General features: G+C 33.6%; 1 protein-coding gene across 4 annotated transcripts in view; it reads right to left on the bottom strand.

Moving 5' to 3' along the window:
• The window catches only part of UAP1 (UDP-N-acetylglucosamine pyrophosphorylase 1), a 38,145-nt gene that overhangs the window by 7,563 nt on the left and 10,722 nt on the right, over positions 1-19,860 (bottom strand). For all 4 annotated transcript variants that reach the window (XM_081308609.1, XM_081308607.1, XM_081308608.1 and 1 more), the window contains 4 exons: positions 11,800-12,004; positions 8,944-9,119; positions 7,033-7,205; positions 1,985-2,178 (listed from right to left, as the gene is read on the bottom strand). In XM_081308609.1, coding sequence (XP_081164735.1) covers positions 1,985-2,178; positions 7,033-7,205; positions 8,944-9,119; positions 11,800-12,004 — 748 coding nt within the window. The remainder of the gene's footprint in view (positions 1-1,984; positions 2,179-7,032; positions 7,206-8,943; positions 9,120-11,799; positions 12,005-19,860) is intronic.

Here is a 19,860-nt window from a genome sequence, read left to right as displayed (position 1 = left end):
AAAAAAAAAAAAAATATAGATCCTCTGGCTCTGTCTCCAGAAATTGATTCAGTTGGTGAAGGGTAGACATCTTCTTTTTTTTTTTTTTTAATATTTTTAGTTGTAGATGGACACAATACCCTTATTTCATTTATTTATTTTTATGTGGTGCTGAGGATGAAACCCAGTGCCTCGTAACACATGCTAAGCAAGCGCTCTACCGCTGAGCTACAATCTCAGCCAAGACATCTATTTTTTTTTTAAAGAGAGAGAGAGAGAGAGAGAGAGAGAGAGAAGAGAATTTTATTTTTAATATTTATTTTTTAGTTCTCGGCGGACACAACATCTTTGTTGGTATGTGGTGCTGAGGATCGAACCCGGACCGCACGCACTCCAGGCGAGCGTGTTACCAGTTGAGCCACATCCCCAGCCCAAGACATCTATTTTTAAAAAGCTCTCAGTTGTGGTAAAGAGGAGTTTCATTTCTTAATTCTTTGCTTCAGCAGAATCTAGGACACAGGGGATTGAGAGGGTGAGAAGAAAATGAAGAAATGCTTTGGACTTCACCTAATGCATTGGAGAAAAGCTCCTATTAATTTCTACCTTATAATAATGTCACTACAAACAATCACAGTTGAGATAAATTTCCATTTGATAAAAGTAATCCTCAGGAAAGATGAATTCTATGGGACATGGGCTTAGGGAACTAAATGAAAATAAAATTTTATATACCATACAATCCTATCCTGGTTAAAGAAGGGCCTATAGCATAGGAGGATCTATCCACTTCCCAGGTGGTTTAGTTTCTAATTAATAACAAAAATAATAAGAGGTCTCCTCTGTATTTCATAACTTTAGGAAAATCGTTTGGTTTGAATAAATAGCAAAAAATGAAAAAAAGAAAAAATAATAATAAGAGGCTCTATCTTAAGGAATATAATAGGAAAGGAAGAAATCAAATTATTACTATTTGCAGATGATATGGTCCTATATTTAGAAGATCCAAAATATCAAAGACATCTTTATAGAACTAGAAAAAATTGTCCTAAATTTCACATGGAAGAGCAAAAGGCCCAGAGAAGCCAAAACTATAAAGAGCAAAAAGACCAATGCTGGAGACATCACGATACCTGATTTCAAATTATACTATGGAGCTATAATAACAAAAACAACACGGTAAAACATAAAAATAGACACGTGGAACAATGAAAGAGAGGGCAGAGACAAACCCACATAGATACAGTCTCTGTTCTTTAACAAAGGCACCAGAAATGTACAGTGGAAAAAAGACAACTTTTTAAAAAAAAACAGTGCTGGGAAAACTGTATATCCCATACACAGAAGGAAACTGGATCCTCATTTTTCACCCAGCACAAAAGTCTATGCAAAGTGGATCAGACCTAGAAATTAGACCAGAAACTCTGCAACTGGTAGAAGAAAACATAGGGTCAATACTCCAGCAAAAAAGTGCCAATATAGACTTCCTCAGGCATCACTGACTTCTAAAGCTCAGGAAATAATAGCAAGAATTAATAACAACCCAATTAAAATGGGCAAACTAAACAGATATTTCTAAATAGAAGAAATACAAATGGTCAACGAATACATGAAAAAATGTTTAACATTTTTAGCAATTATGAAGATGGAAATCAAAACTACACTGAGGGGCTGGGGATGTGGCTCAAGCAGTAGCGCGCTCGCCTGGCATGCGTGCGGCCCGGGTTCGATCCTCAGCACCACATACCAACAAAGATCTTGTGTCCGCCGAGAACTAAAAAATAAATATTAAAAATTCTCTCTCTCTCTCTCCTCTCTCACTCTCTCTTTAAAAAAAAAAAACTACACTGAGATTTTATCTCACATGAATTGGAACAGCAATCATCAAGAATACAAATAATAATAAATACTGGCAAAGATGTACGCTAATCTATCACAATGAATTCCACTACTTTGTCACAATTATAATGTATCAATTTTAAAAAAAAGGCCCTAATTTTGCCCATACTTGACAACGTCTCTCAGAAATGGTACAGTGAAGAAATGATTGGCAATGTTCCCCGCATTGAACAGCAGTCGTCCATCTGAACTTCGCTTTTGAGCTGTTGCCAGGGAAATCTCACTATATTCTACCACCTGGTATACTCCATCCACTCGGCAAACCACTCCAACTGGTTCTGTAGGGTTTGTTTTCTCTACCACCTGCCCAACAACAGGAAAAAAAAAAAAAAAAAAAAAAAAAAAGACAACATTAGAGGAAGAAATTTAATTAAATGCTCCTTTGGAGATTTTCCATTGTCAAAGGCCATATTTATAATTTTGCTTACATTGTCTGTAAGGTATTAACCCAAAAGGAATCTTTAATTTTAGAAAATCAACCACCCATAGTTTGACAAGCTATTTTCCAACTGGAAATGAAGTATATACATTATCTCCTTCCTATTTACCACTTAACCAAACTGGGATAGAAATACCATCATACATATATGACCCAGAGGTAATCATATAGGACTTGGCCCTAAGATATTTTATAGTTTTATTATTTATTTTTATCCATCCTCAACTACTTTGAGAATAAATGAAATTTCTCTAGGATTCACAAGACAAAAGACTTAAGTAAGGTATTTTGTTTCTCATTTTGTTTTGTCTACAACATTATTTCATTTTAACACAGTGTTTTTTTCAATTTTCATTCATGAATGCAGCATTTTTGTTTTGTTTTGTTTTTTATGGACTTGGATTAGAGCAGGCAAGTCATTGGGCTTCCACTCTAACTTTAAATCAGAAAAAAAAAAAAAAACTACTCATGTCTATCCATTTTGCATACTATGTTTTATTTGAAGTAAGAGATTCTAGGCTTTTAAAAAGTCTGAAAATGAGTGATTTAAATCATTTATCAATGGCCCTGGGCTAGTACAGCAACTGGGAGAAGAGTCTATCGAAATCAGAGAGAAAGGTAAGAGTATATCATTTTTAAAAAAATTCACAGGTGATTCTGATATATCATACCATTGTCCCAACATTTCTGGCCCAAGTTAGAAGAAAATTATGAAACAAGTGTATGCAATGCACTAATATAAAATCAAGGTTGAGATGAAATGAACAGCCAACACAAGAGTTAAACAATAAAGAATATTTGAAGGTATTGCTCTGTTTGCCCTGTCCAATTAATGATATAGCATGCTTTGGAGTATTTTTAAAAATCTGTATCCAACTGGGAAACTGTATTCTAGATACACATGAAATTATATCAATAAACTTAAAAATTCTCTTAAGCAATTGATTTCTTGAATAAACAGTGACTCACAGTTATTTCCAGACAACTAAAGCCACTATTGAAAACTTCATTTACAAAGCAAATAGAGATATATGTACTGCATCTAGCTCAGTGAGGCAGGGCTACTAGATACATAAGCTCCTGTGTAGCTGCACTGTTTGCCAACCTGAAAGGGGCACAGTACTCAATGAAAAGAAACTTTTCACCAAGGAAGTGGATTAAACTGGAAGAAAACATACAGCAAATTATTTAAACCAATTATTGAATTTATTCCATGGGTAATGAAGAAGAGTGACAGGTTGGATCTCTACAAACATTAGCATGCTAGCCAAGTGTGTCTATAATCCAGTCATTAGGGAGGCTGAGACAAGATAATTCCAAGTTCTAGGCCAGCCTCAGCAATTTAGTGAGGCCCTAAGCAATTTAGTAAGACCCTGTCTCAAAAAAAAAAAATAAAAATAAAAAGGGTCAGGGATGTAATTCAAAGACCAAGTAAGCGCCCCTGGGTTTAATCCCCAGTACCAAAAAAAAAAAAAAAAAAAAAAAAAAAAGTTAGCACACTAGTTTAAAAAGTTATTTGAGCTACCAGCAAATGCAAAACTAGTCTGATGGTGGGCTGGAGTTGTATCTCAGGGGTAGAGTGCTTTCCTAGCACATGTGAAGTACTGGGTCCTCAGCATCACATAAAAATAAATAAAATAAGGACTAAAAAACAAAGAGTGTGATGGCATAATGTGACATATTAGACAAAGAGATGGGCAACTGAATTCAAATTCTGGCTCTGCTAATGTGTTAAAGAACCTTGAGACTGGGATTTAAAAAATGTTGGAACTCAGAGTGCTTATTTCTGAGATTAAAAGAGTTGACTGGATCATCTCAAAGGTTCAACTCTTTTTGGTCGTATAGACTTTAAAGTGATTATGAAGCTTATAACAATAAAATTGTTTCTGTTTTAGAACAAAGAGTGACACCAAGTGGAACAAAATAAGAAATGTACTTTTTTTTTATAGCACAGTAGCTACTTATGATCCAATATACTGCTTTTATTATAGTTTAGGAGCTATTTAAAATATATTGCAGATATTCAAAGTAGTGAATTGAAAAGATATCTTAAATAGATGAACTATGTTAAATTAACTCTTTTGTTTTCAGAGGCAGGAAGGGTGTTAGGCCTACCACTTTAATCTCTTTATATTTAAATGGTAAATTTAAAATTTCAGCTTCTGGATTTGACTTTATATTGAATTTATATATAATTTAGAAAGAAATGACATCATTATAATAGAAAATTCCAAGCAAGAATATGGTATACCTTTTCTGGCAAATCTCATATATTTCAAACTTATATGTAGTTTAGTTGTTTTGTTTGTTTGTTTGTTTGTTTGTTTTGTTGTTGTTTTGTCAGAGCATGTATGGTATCTGCTCTTTCTTTCACATCAAAATAACAAAATTATTCTAAACTTTCTCCTAATCTTTTTTTTTTCATTTTTTCATATTTAAACTTGCAATCCATTTGAAAATAATTTTGGTATGAGCTTTGAGGGAGAGATTTACTTATTTTTTTGGCAATTATTTCATTCACTTCTACCACTGATTTGAAATGCCAAACTTTTCAATTTATCTTTTCATTTTTTAAAATTAATCACTGTTATTTTATACATATTATGGGGTACAGTGTGATATTTAATATATGTGTACAATGTGCAATGGTCAAATCAGGGTAGTTAGCATTTCCATCTCCTTAACATTTTTAAAAAATTTTGAGTAACATAATAATTATATGTGTTTATGAGATACAGTGTGATATTTCAATATATCTGTACAATATGAATTGATCAAATCCAGGGAATTAATATTTCCATCTCCTTATCATTACTCATATTCATCTCAGTTAAAATGGCATTATCAAAAAGACAAAAAAGTTACAAATGCTGAAGAGGCTGTGCAGAAAAGCAAATACTTGTATTAACATTGTTGGGAGGAATCAAATTAGTATAGTCATTATGAAGAACATTATGAAGTTTTCTCTAAAAACTAAAAATAGATCTACCATATGATCCAGCAATTCAGTTATTGGGTGTATCCAAAGGAAAACAAGCGTGTCAAAGAGATACCTGTGCTCCCATGTTCATGACTATAGTATTCACAATAGCTAAGATAAGGAACAGAAGGACATCAATGGATGAATGGATTTTATTTAAACTACGGTATATATATACACACATATGCACCAACATACATAAGTATATATAAATAAAAAATAGATATAATGAAATATTGAGAGAGAAAAGTAAAAGATATCATTTGCAGCAAAATGGACAGAACAGCAGGACATTAAAATGAATCAGAGAAAAACAAATACCACATGTTCTCTCTCATATGTACATTCTGAAAAGTCAATCTGAATGTAAAAGAGTGATTACAAGAGTGAAGGGAGGGGAGATGAAGGCAGGTTAAATAACAAGTACCAAAACACTAAAGGAATAAATTCTAGTTTTTTTTTTTTTTAAAGAGAGAGTGAGAGAGGAGAGAGAGAATTTTTTTTTTAATATTTATTTTTTAGTTCTCGGCGGACACAACATCTTTGTTGGTATGTGGTGCTGAGGATCGAACCCGGGCCGCACGCATGCAAGGCGAGCGCGCTACCGCTTGAGCCACATCCCCAGCCCCAAATTCTAGTTTTCTATAATGCAATGGGGTGACTTTTATAATGTCTATAATATATTTCATGAATAACTTAAGAAAAGCCTGAAATGCCATTTTTCTATGATGTGCTCTGTTTATGACTTGTCTATTCTATTTCCATTAATCTGTCATTCTATTCTGGTTTTAGTACCACACTCCTAGTCATATTTTATTTACAATTCATTTTAATATTTGATAGATTGTCTACAGTCTCCCATACCCTCCTTATCACCAATCTTTTTCAATATTTTCTTGGCCATCTTTACATATTTACTCTAAACTTTGTAATCATTTTGTCAAATGTCCCCCAAATAGTTTCACTTGGATTTTGATTGGGATTTTAATACACTTTATTTGATAAGAATGGATATCTTTATGGAATTCCAGAAATATACTGTTTATATCAATATTTTTAAACTTTTCAATGTTTTTAAGGTCTTGGATGTTTTCCATTTTATTCTAGCTATATTATATGTTTTGTCTGCTACCATAAAGGCATACCTCCTATATCAGCTGTGCAATTTTAAAAAGGTTGGAAAAAACAAAGCCAACAACAGAGTCTTATATAAAATTACAAATCTTCCACCATCTTAATCAGTATGTTTGTGGTCAGTCCAGCAGCAATTAATCTCTTTAAACTGTCCTTCTCCCCAACCTGCTTATTTCCATTTTATTCACAAAAATATCATGAGATTCCATGTCAAATACCTTACTGAAGTTCAGATATGCTGTTTTTAATCATATTTCCCTACCTACTTACTATAGAAATGGGTTAATCTGGTTGAATACAACTTGATACTAATGAATCCATCCCAGGTCTAGTGATAAATCAATCATTCACTTTCCCAGGTACTTAACAAATTATCCTCACATATTTTAAATTCTTACTTGTATCTGACAATTACACAAACTATTTCTCAAATAAAATATCACAAATTAAAGAAAAAAAGTGGGTGGGAGATAGTTTAGTCACTTGAAAGATGAATGATTCTAAAATATTCAAACCACCCCAAGAAGCCTAGTTCAACTCCTGGAATGTTTATACTGATAGAGAAAGACCACTTAAAGTCTTGTTATAATTGAAAAGTCATTACCTTTGCCCCACAGTCTGCTCCTTTCTGAATGCAAAATCCAATGAACCGTGGGTCTGCCACTTTTACCAATATGTTGTCCACACAATAGACATGAATGCTCCAAATACCTCTTTGCTCCATATCCTCCACAATATTATGGGCTGCAAGGGCCCGATAAAGACCACCATTACCATCTAAAAAATAAAATAGTCCATTAGTAGTACACCAAAACCCATTATGAGGGTAACCCAAAGATTGTTTAATGTTTCCAACTGGGATGGAGATCTTTAAAAAACAGTTTCACATTACAGAGCCAAGAAAACTGAATAACCATACAGAAGAATTTAGGCGTTAAAAAGTCATTACATGATTTGGAAGGCTATTAAGCGAAAATATCCATACAATAACATTATTAATAGGACCAGGCCACCCCAAAGACCATGTTTCTTTTTAACTCAGCTCCTTTTAATAACTTAGCCTATAATATATTGTGCAACATAAAATTCTCAGGCAATGATAACTTTATAACATATCAAGTTTTATTAACATTTATGAGATTCAAATTAGGTCTCTATATATGTCTCTGACATGGGCTATCTATGTTATACATCTCCAAAATGTTTACACCAAAGCACTGGTTAACAAATCAGACTGATGTGAAGATCTATGGTAATTTCAGTACAGGTAAAAGGCTCTTCTTTTCCCATCTACTTTTAGTGCTGCTTTAATGTTCTTCTTTCATCAACAACCTTGGCCAATGCTTAAATAATAACAAAAAAATCTCACAACTTCCCCAAATAAAGCTAAGAATAAAGAGGAAACTCTTTCATTAAAAGAATTATGATTTTTACATAGAAAATTAAGATGAAATAAAAGCCTGCATCTGGAGAGCACCATTTTTAGTACTATTATTTCTTTTCTTCCAACTATGGTTTCACATAGATATGAACTTATCAATAGGCTTATTTTTAATTTAATTTTATTTGTTTTTCTTACTGTCTTACATAACAGCAGAATCCATTTTGATAAAATTATACAAGCATAGGATTATATCTTATTCTAATGAGAACCTCATTCTTGTGGGTGTGCATGATGGTGGGGTTCATACACATTTTCATATATGTACATAGGAAAATTATGTTAGATTTATTTTTATAGTTGTGATCATACTCAAGGTCACTGTATGTGGCTACATAAGTGGTACCCTGTCCTATTGTAGTGGGTACCACCAACAAACCACAACGTGCACACACTAAGTTGAATTGTACAAAGCTATGGCCCTAACCACATTTTGTATGCAGTTCTGTCTGTATTTTTGTTCTCTTAATCTATTTAAATGACTTTTCTCTATTGCTTATTGTCTCTAAACAATAATTTTAATGCTACTTAAGAATTAATGCCATTTAAAACTATAATTTCGCCTCTTATTTATTAAACAGCAGGTGTTTTCCAATTTTTCACCACAATAACATAATGTTGCCAATGACACTACTATATATGTAAAACACTGGGTAAAGAGAATAAATATCCTGAATGCTGTTCAAATTTACTCCAAGTCAGATGTCTACACAAAGCATGTATCCATTCTACCAATGGGCATTTCCATCTTTTTAAATCATTGCCAAGTTGCAAAAAAAAATTAATTCTTTATATTTAATTGGGTTTTGAACTCCCCTTTTTACCCCAAATACAGATTGCAGAATCACAACTGTTACATACTCACATTATTACATAATGGCATATTAGTGACTGTTCAAAACCCAATTGAGTATAATGTATGAAAGATGATATATCATGAGCTCTGTAATGTTTTGAACAATCAATAAAAAAAATTAATTCTTTTTTTAAACACCCAAATCAAAAGGAAATCAAAATTTCATGATTTATGCTATCAGTATTTCTAGTCATCAATAAATAAGGATGATTACAAACCTGGAGCCATAGAAACTTTGTTCTTCTCTTCTAAAATAATTTTCCCATCAAAACTCATAGCAGGCAGCATTCCCTGCTGAAAAAAGACTACATTCTCTTTTTTTAAACCAAAGTACTTGTGCTTTGTGAAAAATTCCTTTGTAGATTCCATTGTTCTGCCACTGGTCATTATATACCTTACAAGAGAAAAGTACAAGATTCTCTAAGTAATAGTAGAACCATGAGAATTAGGGCAAAGTAAAGCTTTATCTATTTACTGAGCTAAAGAAAAATTTTGAGGGCACTTGTTTCTTATTTTATCTTCCTTTGTCTTTTTCCTGGGTAAGACAAATTCATTAGCTGCTATTCAAGAGGAATTCCTCCAACAATTTTATGCATAAGCATAAAATAAATCTATATAATAGTAAACACACTTTTTCTAACAGAGAATCTATAGCTAGCTAAAATATTTAGAACTCTGTGAAAGTATATTAAATTTAAAGCTTTTATTATAAATAAATAGGGAGAAGAGATAACTGCCATGCAGTCTAATGATCTCTTGTGCTTCTTTTTTTTTCAAAGAACAAATACATTTTTATTATTTATTTTAATTTGTTATATATGATGGCAGAATGCAATTCAATTCATATTACACATATAGAGCACAATTTTTCATGTCTCTGGCTGTACACAAAGTAGATTCACACCATTCGTGTCTTCATACATGTACTTAGGGTAATGATGACCATCTCATTCCACCATCTTTCCTACCCCTATGCCCCCTCCCTTCCCCTCTCTCCCCTTTGCCCTATCTAAAGTTCCTCCATTCTTCCCATGATCCCCCCCAAACTTTTGCCCCCACCATCCCCATTATGAGGCATCATCCTCATATCAAACATTCGGGGTTTGGTTTTTGGGGGTTGGCTTACTTCAATAATACTTAAATAATATTCTCCAACTCTACTCATTTACTTGCAAATGACATAATTTTGTTCTCTTTTAATGCTGTGTAATATCCCATTGTGTATATATACCACATATATATTTTCTTGTGTTTATTTTATTAAAAATTTTTTTGTGTCTTTGTTTTATTTATTTATGTGGTGCTGAGGATCAAACCCAGTGCCTCATGCATGTGAGGCAAGAGCTCAACCACTGAGCTACAACCCAGCCCTTATTTTATTAAAATTTAAAATGGAATTTAGGCTTTGTTGCCTTCCATTTAGAATCACAAAAGTATAATTACACATTACATTGTCACAAAAATTCAATTTATGCTAGTATGGCAAAGGAGAAAAAATTCCATCTAAAACCATGATTAGGTAACTATAGTAGTTTGAGGCCTTTACTATAAACTACATGTAAGTAAGGATTTTTGTTGTGATGACTGATTAATCCCCAGCACTTAGGAGTAGGCACTCCATTAATAATTCTTAAATGAATGAAGGTATGATTCTCCCCACAGTAAATAATCTGGGTATTTTGAACCTTGGCACAAAAAACTGGGGAATGATTTAGATGATGACAAAGAGGTAACTAACTGCTTAGCATAAGAAAACAGAAATTCTGAGTTGTGAGAAGATGGAAGAAAATCTAGCATGACTGATGTTAGGAGGCCAGGGGCATTAAGTAGAATGTTGACTGCTTAGAACACAAATGTCCTTCAAAAAACTTCCACAGGAATCAAGATGAGGGAAAAAAAAAAAAAATTACAGCAGGCCAGTACTTGTGTTGAGAAGAGCTAAAAAATCTGAAGGGGAAAAAAAAATATCTTCAAAGGCATCAGAGAGCTGCAGAAGCAACACAGATTGGATCTAAAGTCCCAAAGAGGAAGAATCTTTCAAAGGGAATTAAGGATATCCAGCTGCCTTGTTCTCAGGGTTTTGCTAATTTTGTGGTAGAGTTTCTGCACTTGGACCAAAAGCTACTGCTAAGGGCAGAGAAGAGAAGCCAGCAGAGCTTTTACTGGTCACATGAGACTGAAATAACAAGATTAGACTTGAGAGATATCAAACGCACAACTGGTTTCCCCCTCAAAATGTACTAACTTCCAAAACTACCCTGGGAAAATAATTCAAGAACTTCTAAAAAGAAGAGCAGAATTTCCTGTAATCTCTTGGTGCTTAGAATGCCAACACTGACCAAAGTAGAGGGTCTGAGAATATGTCATACACTAGTGGAGGCCAAGAACACCAGTTTGACCTACAGCAGAGAAATCAATGTAGCTTTCCATCTGGTGTGTATATGGAAAAAACGGGGTGGGGGAAAACTAGATAACCTGATACTTAAGGATATTAGTTTCTATACTGAGAGAGCCACCCAGAACAGTGACTGAAAATAGACCCATACCATGTCATCATGAAATGTCAGCTATTAAATGTATAAAGAGAGCCTAAATGCTTTCAAATAATAAAAAAAAAAGACTGGGAATCAAAATGGCAAAATGGCATAGATATTATAGCAATGCTGTAAGTAAAGCAATGCCCTCAAATTCTGAAGAAACTTATTTCTTTGAAAAAAAAAATTCTATACCTAGACAAACTATCAATCAGTATGAAGTTTCTACACTAGAAGAGTCCACAGAGTAGGTACCTTCTTAAAGTTACCTCTAAAGGTACTTGGGAATATAAAAGTTAGAAGTGAGTAGATATTGTTAATTAAGGCCTTAGAGGTCATCTATCTAGCTATAAGAAGTACTAATTCTTTTTAAAAATGTTTTTAGTTGTAGATGGACACATTCTAACATATATAGTAAAATATACCTCCCGAGAAAATTAGAAATAATAGAAAATGTGTCTGCATATGAATAAGGTGTGCAGGCATTTTGAATATTGTAAAACAATATTTGTTCAGACATTCCCATGAGACATATCTTACCATGGAATGATGCATTTGTTGCCATGATATTTTTCAGCTAACTGCTGTAGCTTCAGGATACGTTCTGCTTGAATCTGAAAAAGTGTCTTATGGGATGGCAACCCAACATCATACATCCCCTTGGGATATGCAACTCCAAGTCTTGTCCCCTGCCCACCGGCTAGAAGAAGAACTGCTACTTTGCTCTGAGAAATCTGGAAAAGTCCTAGAAAAGAAAACACTTGTATCACAAAACCTCTATAATTCAACATACAGAGGTATTAGCAAAAACATACCCAATATAAGGCATGAAGAACAAGGAATCTACAAAGTATCATGAATGACTATCTTGTTAATAAAAACATTTTTATTATTAAAACAATTAAGTTAATGTAAATCAAACACCAAAAAATGAATGATATACTTTATGAACTAATAAAAATTTCTTCTAATAACATGAGGAGGCAAGGAGTAAGAGATGTTATAAAGGTTTTGTAAAAATTTATCAGATGTGGCAAATCAAAAAGATAAAAGAAGATACCAAGTTTTCAGAACATATGATGATGCTATTAAACTTCCTCCAAAAAAATTACCTCCAGCCTATAAATCTATCAAAAATAATTAATCAATAAGCATGCAAATACACTAGGCAAGCTACTACCCTATATATGTCAGAGAAAAGAAACTTTCAGTTGGGAAAGCAGTAGAGTGAAATGGTTAGGACCCCAGGCTCTGAAGTTAGAATACATGGGCTGAAACCTCACTAAAATGAATGAAGCTTGGGGAATTACATACAAAGGGCATTCGAAGACTTCGTAGGGTATGGGAAATACTCTAAATCTTGATTGAGGTGATAGTTGAATAGGTGAATATGTTTGTAAAAATATAAAATTATCCATAGTATTGTATGCAATTATATTTTAATAAAATTTGGGCTGGAGGTGTAGCTCAGTGGGAGAGCATTTGCCTAGGATATGCAAGGCCCTAAGTGCAATCCCCTATGCAGCTCAATAAACAAATCTTGTAAAAATGTTTTAAAAAGTGGGCCATATTCAGTATTTCAGAAAATAATGAGATTCAGAGTCTTTTCATGACTAACTTAGTTCTTCTGTCTAGAATCTGTCATTTTTCACCAGTTGAATATTCAGCAATAAGTAATATTCAAACAATGCTTGAACAAAAATGTTATTTTTTGAACCAAAATGAATTCAAGATAGATTAAAAATCCAAATGAAACTAGAAAAGCTATTGAAAGACAGAGGCTGTCAGTTCGGATTAAAAAAGAAACACCAATATCTACTATATTCCATTTCTAAGACCCATTTTTTCACTCAAAGGTGTACAGTCTCAGCATCAAAAGGCAGAGAAATTTGTTGGGAGAAGAGGCTGAATGAAAACTGGGTATCTGGCAAGCAAGAAAAACTATAAAATGTAAGATAAGATTAAATCAATGGTTAGTTTATGTTCTAATTTTTTGAATTTCATGCTTTCATTAAAATTTTTAGAAATTTCTGTGAAGAAATGTGGCCACTGGCCATAATTGTAAACCACCATTAATTAGAGTCAGCCCTCTGTATCTGCAGGCTCTGCATCCATGGATTCAACCAACTGTGGATCAAAAATATTCTAAGGAAAAAAGAATTGTGTCTGTACTAAATTTGAACAAACTATTTTTTTTCTTGTCATTATTCCCTAAACAATATAGCATAAGAACTATTTATATAACATATACACTGTATTAGGTACTATAAGTAATCTCGAGATGGTTTAAACTATATGAGGGGATATGTGTAAGATATATGCAAATACTATACCACTTTATATAAGGAACACAAGCATCCAAAGATTTTGATATCCAAGGAGGATCTTGGAATGAATCTCCCACAGATACCAAATCCTCAGGTAATGTGGGTTGATCGAATTTATGCTTTATGTATTTTGTGTTTTATGTATTTTTTTATATAACAGGTTTTCTTTTTTTCAGTCTTTTTATTTTATTGATTATTTAAAATATTACATAGCTCATGATATATCATCTTTCATACATTTGACTCAAATTGGGTTTTGAACTCCCATTTTCACCCCAAATACAGATTGCAGAATCACATCTGTTACATATTCACATTTTTACATAATGCCATATTAGTGACTGTTGTATTCTGCTACCTTTCCTATCCCCTACTATCCTCCTTCCCCTCCCCTCCCCTCCCATCTTCCCTCTCTACCTCCTCTGCTGTTATTCATTTCTCTCCCTTTTTTTCCCTCCCCCTTGCTCCTCATAACCTCTTATAATTTTATGTATCATTGAAGGTCTCCTACCATTTCCATATGCTTTCCCTTCTCTCTCCCTTTCTCTCCCCCCAATCGTCTTTGTATACTGTAGTCTTTTCCTCATGCTCTTCCTTCCTGTTCTGTTCTTAGTTGCTCTCTTTATATCAAAGCAGACATTTGGCATTTGTTTTTTAGGGCTTGGCTAGCTTCACTTAGCATAATCTGCTCTAATGCCATTCATTTCCCTGCAAATTCTATGATTTTGTCATTTCTTAGTGCTGCATAATACTCCATTGTGTATAGATGCCACATTTTTTTTATCCATTCATCTATTGAGGGGCATCTAGGTTGGTTCCACAGTCTAGCTATTGTGAATTGTGCCGCTATAATCATTGATGCAGCCGTATCCCTATAGTGCGCTCTTTTAAGGTCCTCAGGGAATAGTCCAAGAAGTGCGATAGCTGGGTCAAATGGTGGATCCATTCCCAGCTTTCCCAGCAATCTCCATACTGGTTTCCAAATTGGCCTCACCATTTTGCAGCCCCACCAGCAGTGTACAAGTGTACCCTTTTCCCCACATCCCCGCCAACACTTATTGTTTGACTTCATAATGGCTGCCAATCTTATTGGAGTGAGATGGTATCTTAGGGTGGTTTTGATTTGCATTTCTCTGATTGCTAGAGATGGTGAGCATTTTTCATGTACTTGTTGATTGATTGTATATCCTCCTCTGAGAAGTGTCTGTTCAGGTCCTTGGCCCATTTGTTGATTGGGTTATTTGTTATCTTATTGTTTAATTTTTTGAGTTCTTTGTACATTCTGGATATTAGGGCTCTATCTGAGGTGTGGGGGGTAAAAATTTGTTCCCAGGATGTAGGCTCTCTATTTACCTCTTTTATTGTTTCTCTTGCTGAGAAAAAACTTTTTAGTTTAAGTAAGTCCCATTTGTTTATTCTTGTTATTAACTCTTGGGCTATGGGTGTCCTATTAAGGAATTTGGAGCCCGACCCCACAATATGTAGATCGTAGCCAACTTTTTCTTCTATCAGACGCAGTGTCTCTGATTTGATATCTAGCTCCCTGATCCATTTTGAGTTAATTTTTGTGGATGGCGAGAGAAAGGGATTCAATTTCATTTTGTATAACAGGTTTTCTTAAAGATAATATAAAAGCAATAAGAACTTAAACACTAAATCCACTATAAAATTTGAGGTGTTAGTCCTGATCCTACAATTTTTTCATTAGCACATATCTATAGCAACTATTCCAACTATTTGATTGACAGGGTGTAGTGGGGGTTACCAGAGATTGAACTCAGGGGCACTTGACCACTGAGCCACATCCCCAGCCCTATTTTGTATTTTATTTAGAGACAGGGTGTCACTGAGTTGCTTAGTGCCTAACTTCTGCTGAGGCTGGCTTTGAATTCATGATCCTCCTACTTCAGCCTCCTGAGCCGCTGGGATTACAGGCATGCACCACCATGCCCAGCTATTCCAGCTATTTTTTAATGAAAGAAGTTTAAAAGAATATTATATATTTTCATAATTTTTACCTTTAATCTGAAGTTGACCTTAGATATTGGGATTTAATTTTCTCTTTCTTCCTTAACTAGAATCAGAATTTTCCTTATTATTAACTTCACAGCATTTACTTGTACAGTAACAGTTGAATATAAGAAAATAACTTTAAAACCCAAAATAAGATATAATACTCTCAATTTTAGAGACAAAATTCTCAGAAAAGTTAAGATTCTTGCCCAAGGTCACATAGCTAGTAAATGTGAATCAAGATTAGAAACTCACAACAGGACCTATTCACTAAACACCATACTGCCCCCCACAGTCTCTTATCACATCCAAATATTTAACGCATGTATTACAGTACTATAATTTTTAGTGTGTAAACTTCCTTCCTAATTCTGTTGCCCTTTCTTCTCTTTTCCACTGAATTCATGAAAGACTGCCCACATTTTTTTTTAAATCTCTTCTTACCCACCATCCTATACAGAAAAGCTGTTGAATAAGAAAGAGCCTACATTCTCTAAAACTTCCTAAACACTATATATATATATATTTTTTTTTTGGTCCCTTGGTGTGCTTTTTGGGAATGAACCAGGACCTCTCACATGCTAGGTAAGCAATTTACCACTGAGTTACAGCCCTAAACACTAAAACTTTATTCTAGATTTATGTCTACCTTAAGCAAGCTCCATAATCACCATGTAACAAAACCTGAATGAAATGAAGGGAGCAGGGAACCATATAAGACAAATATGAAAACTGTTTAACACTGGGTTATTCCCTGAGTTATCAGAAACTATGTTTCTAGGGAATAAATTAATTCTGCTATAATTGATCCACAAAGCATTATTTTAAAGTACAAATTCACAGTCTCTTGGGTTGGAATTATTTCTGAATGCAAAACTCTTCAAAATTTGGAAAATATGTATTTAGGAAATATATAACATTTTATTATAATTACATTCCCAGCAGTTCTGGAATGACACCCCATGATCAAATTAAATGAGATAAATAAATATAAATAGCCTCAGGTCTCTTCAGGTCAATTTTTCCTCCAAAATAGATTTTGTACCATTTCAGAATAACATACAGAACTGCAGTCTGTCTGAACACTCAGATACCACCAAAGGTATCTGAATCAGAAATATTTCTGAACATCGTTTTAAAAAGCTACAGGTAAATATTTTGAATACCGTGACTTTGGTTCTTTTTGTACTACATATTTGCCTCACAAGCACATGTTGTAAGTTGTTTTACCATTAATGGGGCTCTTGTCAATCTTCTGGACTTTTTACTTTTTTAAATTATTTCCCTTAGCTATCTTACCTGAAAAAAGTAAAAGCCACTCTTCTACAGTCCATGGATCAGCACCTGCTCACCTAATGCCATTGAACACCAATTCAGTGATTTCCATAGGTTCTAACCAGTTATCAAAATATCCCTGCATAAACTTTCTCTTCTTTGGATCAGTTCCCTCAAGTATTGCTTCATTCCAATTTCCCATTCTTTTCAGTTTTAAAGTTTTGCTAATCAGCAACTCACACTGGCCTCATTTATTCAAACAAGTCACATGTTAGTTTCTACACTTTCTTCTTTCTACCTGTGGACCTAATAACTAATCTGATCACCACTACTTAAAACTGGCATTGAGATTATGCCCACCAGGTGTACACCTCCAGATAAACATAAATTTACATCTTAGCTCCATCTAACCACAAATATTATAAAGAATTATAACACAATCTGTACACATTTGTGCCAAAAAAGCTTTTGCATTAATATCTTCCTGCCGATGCACCTCACTTAGGAGTAGACAGAGAAAAACAAGAGGGAAGAAAGCAGTCTCTGGAGTATCAGAGTGGCATTTTCAAAAATAGACACAGCTACATCTGTTGTCTACAGTATAAAATTGCGTGTACACTGGCTAAAGTAGTCATCTACTTCAGTATAAAGCTGCAATGTTTATCAAAAGCATATAACAAATTAGTATGTCTTACAATGACAGATAAAACACCTATTAAAATTAAGTGGACCAATAAAATTCAATAAGTTTTTTTGTTATATGGCAATAATACATTATTTCAAACTGTATGTGTCAGAACATAAATTTTGTGTGGGAGCATGGTGAAAAATGAACTGATTATGCCATTCTATTTGTCTTGGAAAAATTAATTAATATACTTGGCCAATATGACAATTAGGAAATTATGAATGTCTCCTATTCTAAAACAACTTCTGTAGAAGTATGAGAAAACCTGAAAAGTTTCAAGTTATCATCTTTTTCATCTCTCCATTATAGAATGTAAGAGTTAATAACTTTCCTACGGGAGGGACTTCAATACAGATCAAATAACAGGTTTTAAAAAAGAAATGAAAATTTAAACCACAGTGAGACATTTTCTGAGCAGGAATCTCTCTCTCTCTCCTTGTGTTGTGGGTCCATGAGCATTTGAGTGCTTTTCCTGATAATACTTACAAGAGTTTACAGTAGACTATAAGAGATCAGATGTTTCCTAGATAATTTCCTGCTTGCACAAGTTCCTACCATATACTTCACAGTACACTTTAACCTGGGCATGTGTCTGAAACAAGGAAGGTAAATAGCACAGGTGCTATTTACAGGCTGCCAAAACTTTCTTTAAATTATCAGCACTCCAAGACATTAGAATGGTATCAAAAGGCTATTCAACTAGTGGAAATAAAGGAAAGCTTATCCAAAAAAGTTAGTCAGAGGAAATATTTTAAAGGCTTTAAGTTTTAATTACACAGTATGGCTGAAACTGTTTCCCCAAAATGTTAAGCACAAACACAAACTAATCAGGGAACTCTCTATTTGAATCAACCCATTTTAGACATGAGAGGATTATTATAGATCATTATAAATTTTATTAGGCTTAATAACAGCACTGTAATTAGTAAAAAAAAAAACACGTATATAGAGATATATATATACTGAACTATAAAAGGGTAAAAATCACAGATGTTTAAGATTTGCCTTAAAATAGTGTAGCAAAGAGAAAAGGGATAAAAAAGAGGGGTAGATAAAGCAAAAGTAGCAAAAAATAATTTTTAAACAAGGCAGCATATGGGAGTTAATTATACCACATTTGTATTTGAATATGCTTGAAATTTTTTATAATAAATTCTTCAGTCAACTATACAAACCATTATGTCAATGTGCTTATGTGTGTGTGAGTGTGTGTGTTTGAGAGAGAGAGAGAGTGAGCGAGAGAGAGAGAGAGAGAATATGATAAAATATTACTAGTAAGTATTATCTCTGGTTTGTGGATGGAAGAGATTTTGTATTTTTTCCCTTTGTAATTTTCAGTGTTTTCCAATTTTTCTAAAATAAGCATATATTACTTGTATTATTACAAATCTATTAAGACTATCACTACACTATAATTCAGAAAATGTAGTCTAAACAATCCAGTTGCTTTTCTACTATAATATTATATGGTAAAGAAACACAATTATATTAAGAAAATGTGGTGTATCTACACAAGGGAGTTTTACTCAGACACAAAGACAAATGAAATTGTGGCATTGCCAGTAAATTGATGGAAACGGAGAATATCATGCTAAGTGAAATAAACCAGACTCAGAAAATTAAGGGTCAAATGTTTTCTCTCATATGCAGAAGCTAGAGCTAAAGAAGGGAGAAAGCAAGGGAAATGAATATCATAAAGATACAGGAAAGATCAGAGGAATAGAAGATTGAGGAGGGAGGACGGACAGGAAAGGGAAAGAAATGAGAAATGAATTTAACAAAATCACACTATGTGCATATTCTAACACAGGGAATTCCACCTTTATGTATTTGGAAAAAGCACCAATCAAAAATGAATAAATAGATAAGTCAGTAAAAGGAAGATCAGTAGAGTAGAGGAAGAAAGGAGGAGGGAGAAGGGGAGGGAAAAGCAGGGGAACCGGGATTAACGTAGTAAATCAAATTCCATCCATGTATGACTTTGTCAAAATGAATCAAACTACTATGTAGAATTATAATGTGCTAATATTTTTTTTAAAGCATCATTATGGGGTCGGGGTTGTGGCTCAGTGGCAGAGTGCTGGCCTAGCAGGCATGAGGCACTGGGTTCGATCCTCAGCACCATATAAAAATAAAATAAAGGTATTGTGTCCATCTACAACTAAAAAATAAATATTTAAATAAAAAAATAAAAAGCATCATTATGATTAATAGGAAAATTTTTATAGGCAAAAAAAGACTAACACTGAATAGAATTATTTTTTAGAAACTTTTTACTCAAATAAACATGCATTCATC

Source organism: Spermophilus citellus, assembly GCF_964194105.1.
Source record: "Spermophilus citellus genome assembly, chromosome: 9".
NCBI classification, from domain to species: Eukaryota; Metazoa; Chordata; class Mammalia; order Rodentia; family Sciuridae; genus Spermophilus; species Spermophilus citellus.
The sequence above is the reverse complement of the archived record's forward strand: the minus strand, read 5'-3'. Positions and strand labels throughout refer to the sequence as shown.